The 4,403-nt window shown below is 42.2% G+C and overlaps 1 protein-coding gene across 1 annotated transcript in view; it reads left to right on the top strand.

Annotated features, from left to right (window-relative positions):
• The first annotated feature begins 3,646 nt into the window (after window positions 1-3,646).
• Window positions 3,647-4,403, top strand: part of LOC105556258 — a 7,459-nt gene continuing 6,702 nt past the window's right edge. The window contains exons 1-3 of the mRNA XM_012003344.1: window positions 3,647-3,651; window positions 3,701-3,822; window positions 3,952-4,153. Of these exons, the coding sequence (XP_011858734.1) occupies window positions 3,647-3,651; window positions 3,701-3,822; window positions 3,952-4,153 (329 nt within the window). The remainder of the gene's footprint in view (window positions 3,652-3,700; window positions 3,823-3,951; window positions 4,154-4,403) is intronic.

Here is a 4,403-nt window from a genome sequence, read left to right as displayed (position 1 = left end):
TTAAGTTATTGTTGTCCGGATTGAGTGTAGAGACTCGAGGTACGAGCGAAACCAAAACTAACCTCTCCAGGCACGCGATCGTACAGAGTGGCACCCATTTGGCCACGTTAATATTGACCACAGTCCCGATTGATCACGTTAATATCGACCACGTTGTGTATGACCACGTTGATATTAACCACGTTGCAATTGACCACGGTCCCAATTGACCACGTTGCAATTGCCCACGGTCCCAATTGACCACGTTGCAATTGCCCACGGTCCCGATTGACCACGTTGCAATTGCCCACGGTTCCGATTGACCACGTTGCAATTGCCCACGGTCCCGATTGACCACGTTGCAATTGACCAATTGGTCAATCGGGACCGTGGTCAATCGGGACGGTGGTCAATCGCAACGTGGTCAATATCAACGTGGTCATACACAACGTGATCGATATTAACGTGGTCAATCGGGACTGTGGTCAATATTAACGTGGCCAAACGGGACGCTCCCATCGTACATCTGTAAAATGGCGACATCACAGCAGTCCACAAACAATATACTTCCAGTCGAAAGACTGAAAGGTAGAGAAAACTATCAGACTTGGAAGATATGCATGCAGGCAGTCCTTGAAATAGATGACCTGTGGGGGTGCGTCAAAAGCGAATCAGAATACACTGCAAACGTTAGCAAAAGCAGTCGTGCCAAAGCAAGAATCATTCTCGACATAGATCCCTTACATTATGTACACGTAAAGGATCTAACTACGGCAAAAGAAGTGTGGGAAAGTCTTCAGAAGGCGTTCGAGGACTCAGGTCTCACAAGAAGGGTCGGGTTGATAAAAATAATGACAACGACCAAGTTGGAAGATTGTGCAACAACAGACGAATATGTAAACAAAATAATATCAGCAGTACATCAATTACGAAGCACCAACCTCGATGTACCAGACGTATGGATAGTAACGTTATTGTTAGTGGGACTTCCTGACGAATACAAGCCAATGATTATGGCTCTAGAAAATTTGGGAATCGAAATCTCAACGGATCTGGTAAAAATGAAAATTTTGCAAGACGTGAAGAGCAAAGAAACTGGAACAGCTTTCTATGCAAAGCAAGGTAAATACAAATCAAATAGTAAAGGCCCTCGGTGCTTCAAATGTAATAAACACGGGCATATTGCAAAGCATTGCACGAAGAAGCCAGACTACGTTGACGCCTTCCGCAACAAAACCGCAAAGGCTTCAGGTTCAAATAATGAAAAGACAGAGAAAACCAAACACAATAGGTCAAAGGAAGAAAGAACATTCTGCGTGTTCTATACATCGGACTATTAGGACACAACGGCTTGGTTCGTGGACTCATGTGCTTCAACACATGTTGTTTCCAACGACAAGTACTTGGAGAATGTCAGCGAGAAGACGGACACCTTTATCTCAATTGCAAGCGACCGTATAAAAGCTCAGGCAATGGGAAACGTCAAACTGAAAGTAGCCACGTCAAATTATACAGAGACATTCAAGGACACCGATGCGCTATATGTATGTATCTGGTAGTAAGGTAAATTTGCTTTCTGTATATAAAATAGTTAATGAAGGTTTTTCTGTTACATTTACACCAAATAGCAGCAGAATTATTGATGCAAATGAAGAGCTAGTTGCAAGTATGAGCGAAGAGAACGGCATATACAAACTGGATACTGCGCCAGAGCCAAAAATTTATGCGACATGAGTTATGGCACAGACGTCTCGGTCACATGAATTGTCGCAGCATGTCTCTCCTGAACCAGGGAATGGCTACTGGAATAACGTATAGCGAAAATACCGATGCCTCGCCTTGCGTTACGTGTGTGAAAGGTAAGATGCAGCGTTTACCATTTAATAAAACCGGAATACATGCATCACAAATCCTGGAACTAGTATACTCAGACCTGTGCGGTCCAATGGAAAATGTGTCCATCAGAGGATCGAAATATTTTTTAACTTTGATTGACGACAAAACAAGGATGGTTTTCGTATATTTTTTGAAAACAAAAGATCAAATCGCGAATTGTTTTGAGGAGTTCCAAGCACAAGTTGAAAATGAAACAGGTCGAAAAATTCAAAAACTCAGAACAGACAACGGGCGCGAATACGTTAATCGAAGTCTAGAGGGAATATTAACTAGATCAGGAATTAAGCATCAGCTTACCGTACCATATTCACCACAGCAGAATGGATTAGCAGAGCGGATGAATCGCAGTTTGGTAGAGAAGGCGCGTTCTATGTTAACTGAAGCAAATTTACCTGTATGTTATTGGACCGAGATGGTGTTTACGGCAGCATATCTTGTAAACAGGTCACCTAAAGGATTGAAGAGCACGACACCAGTAGAAGCATGGTCAGCTAAAAAACCGGATCTTTCACACCTTCGCGTATTTGGATGCAAAGCATTAGCATATATCCCCAAAGAAAAACGTCGAAAATGGGATCCGAAAGCTACAGAATGCATTTCCGTCGGATATTGCGCAGATTCAGCAGGCTATCGATTGATGAATCCAGGCACGAAAACAATTTTCAAGAGTAGAGATGTTGTTTTCTACGAAAATACACAAAGCACAGTCATACAGAAGGAAGAAAATAGCAAAAGATCTCACCAGCCGTTCTACAATGACAATAAAGAAGACTCAGATAACGAAAGCGACCAGGAGGAAGATGTAGAGATAATACCCAGCGATGAATCTGAGCAAGAAACTTATTACGACGTTAATACAGAAGACGAGCACATTGAGGAACCATCAGAGCAGCCCAGTGGTATAGAAGATTACAACAACCAGGATAAAATAGCAATGGTTCAAGATTCAACACAGGTGCAGCCTACGTTAAGAAGATCACAGAGGACTCGGAAACCGAAAAATTTCGGAGATGATTTTCTGACTTATTTGATTACTAACAACGATTTTCCCGACCCAATTAATGTAAAAGAAGCATTAAATAGATCGGATAGTCATCTTTGGAAGCAAGCTATGAAGGACGAAATATACTCTTTAAAGAAAAATCAAACTTGGACGTTGGTCGACCCTCCGCGAGGTGAAAATATCCTAGACACGAAATGTATATTCAAAACTAAAATAAATGATGCAGAAAAGGTCGAGAAATACAAAGCCCGGTTGGTTGTAGAGGATGTTTACAATCGACAGATACTAACTACGAAGTGTATTCTCCGGTAGTTCGATACAATTCGATCAGATTATTATTTTCTCTAGCAGCCAAATACGATCTTGAAGTACATCAAATGATGTGACATACCTGCAAGAAGATTTAAAAGAAATCTACGTGCCCCCCCCCCCCCAGGAGATAACTCAAGAGGGACAAAAAGGCAAGGTATGGAAACTTCAAAAGGCTATGTATGGACTCAAGAAAAGCGGAAGAGTATGGAACCAAAACCTGGATTTTACATTAATACAGATGGGATGTACGCGATCTAAGGCAGATTCCTGCATTTACTACAAATTCGAAGATGATAAAAAGATAATAATAGCTATCTACGTAGATGACATCATAATTTTGGCAAACGACAAGATTACTATGACGGAAACTAAGAAGTCACTGGCAAGTAAATTTAGAATGAAGAACCTAGGAGAAGCTAAGAACTTTCTAGGCATCGAGATCGAGAGAGACCGACAATGAGGCAAGTTATGGATAAGCCAGAACGCTTATATACGACAAATACTAAACAGGTACCATATGGAAGAAACTAATCCTGCAGATACTCCGTTGGATCAACATCAGGCATTAAGCAAAGAAATGGCACCGAAGACAGTTGAAGAAATAGCCGACATGAAGACCTTATCAAGAAGCTGTAGAAAACATTTTATATGCTAGCTTGGCTACTCGACCTGACATTGCACACGCCGTTAATGTGGTCAGTCGATTCAACCGGGGAAACCTCATTGGACAGCCGTCAAACGAATTCTACGTTACCTTAAAGGCACCGAAAACTTCAAATTGGAGTACAGCAGCGATGGAAACGTAAGCCTAGAGGGATTCAACAATTCAGATTGGGCAAATGACCAAGACCAGCGGCGTTCAGTTTCAGGCACACTTTTCAGATTACAAGGAAGCGCTATATCTTGGCAAAGTAAACTTCAGAAGACTGCTGCCCTATCAACGACTGAAGCGGAATATACAGGGTGTCTGATGCAAAAGTAGCCACTTTGCAAATAGCGGTAGATTGGGTTAAACTAAGGAGAAATATCATGTACCGAGGTACAAAGTAACAATAGTTACCGACAAAGAAATTTATACGTTTGAGCGAATGAGGATGCAGGAGACGGTAGGCCGGACTCGGGAGGCATTTAAGAAAATCGATCGATGAGCGGGAGGTGGAGCGACGCGCGAGATACTATGTTTATGTTTTGGGTCGCCCGTTGCTCGCGCTCG

The sequence above is a fragment of the Vollenhovia emeryi genome, unplaced genomic scaffold (assembly GCF_000949405.1).
Source record: "Vollenhovia emeryi isolate VEMERY1.0 unplaced genomic scaffold, V.emery_V1.0 DF940167.1, whole genome shotgun sequence".
Taxonomy (NCBI): Eukaryota; Metazoa; Arthropoda; class Insecta; order Hymenoptera; family Formicidae; genus Vollenhovia; species Vollenhovia emeryi.
The sequence above is the reverse complement of the archived record's forward strand: the minus strand, read 5'-3'. Positions and strand labels throughout refer to the sequence as shown.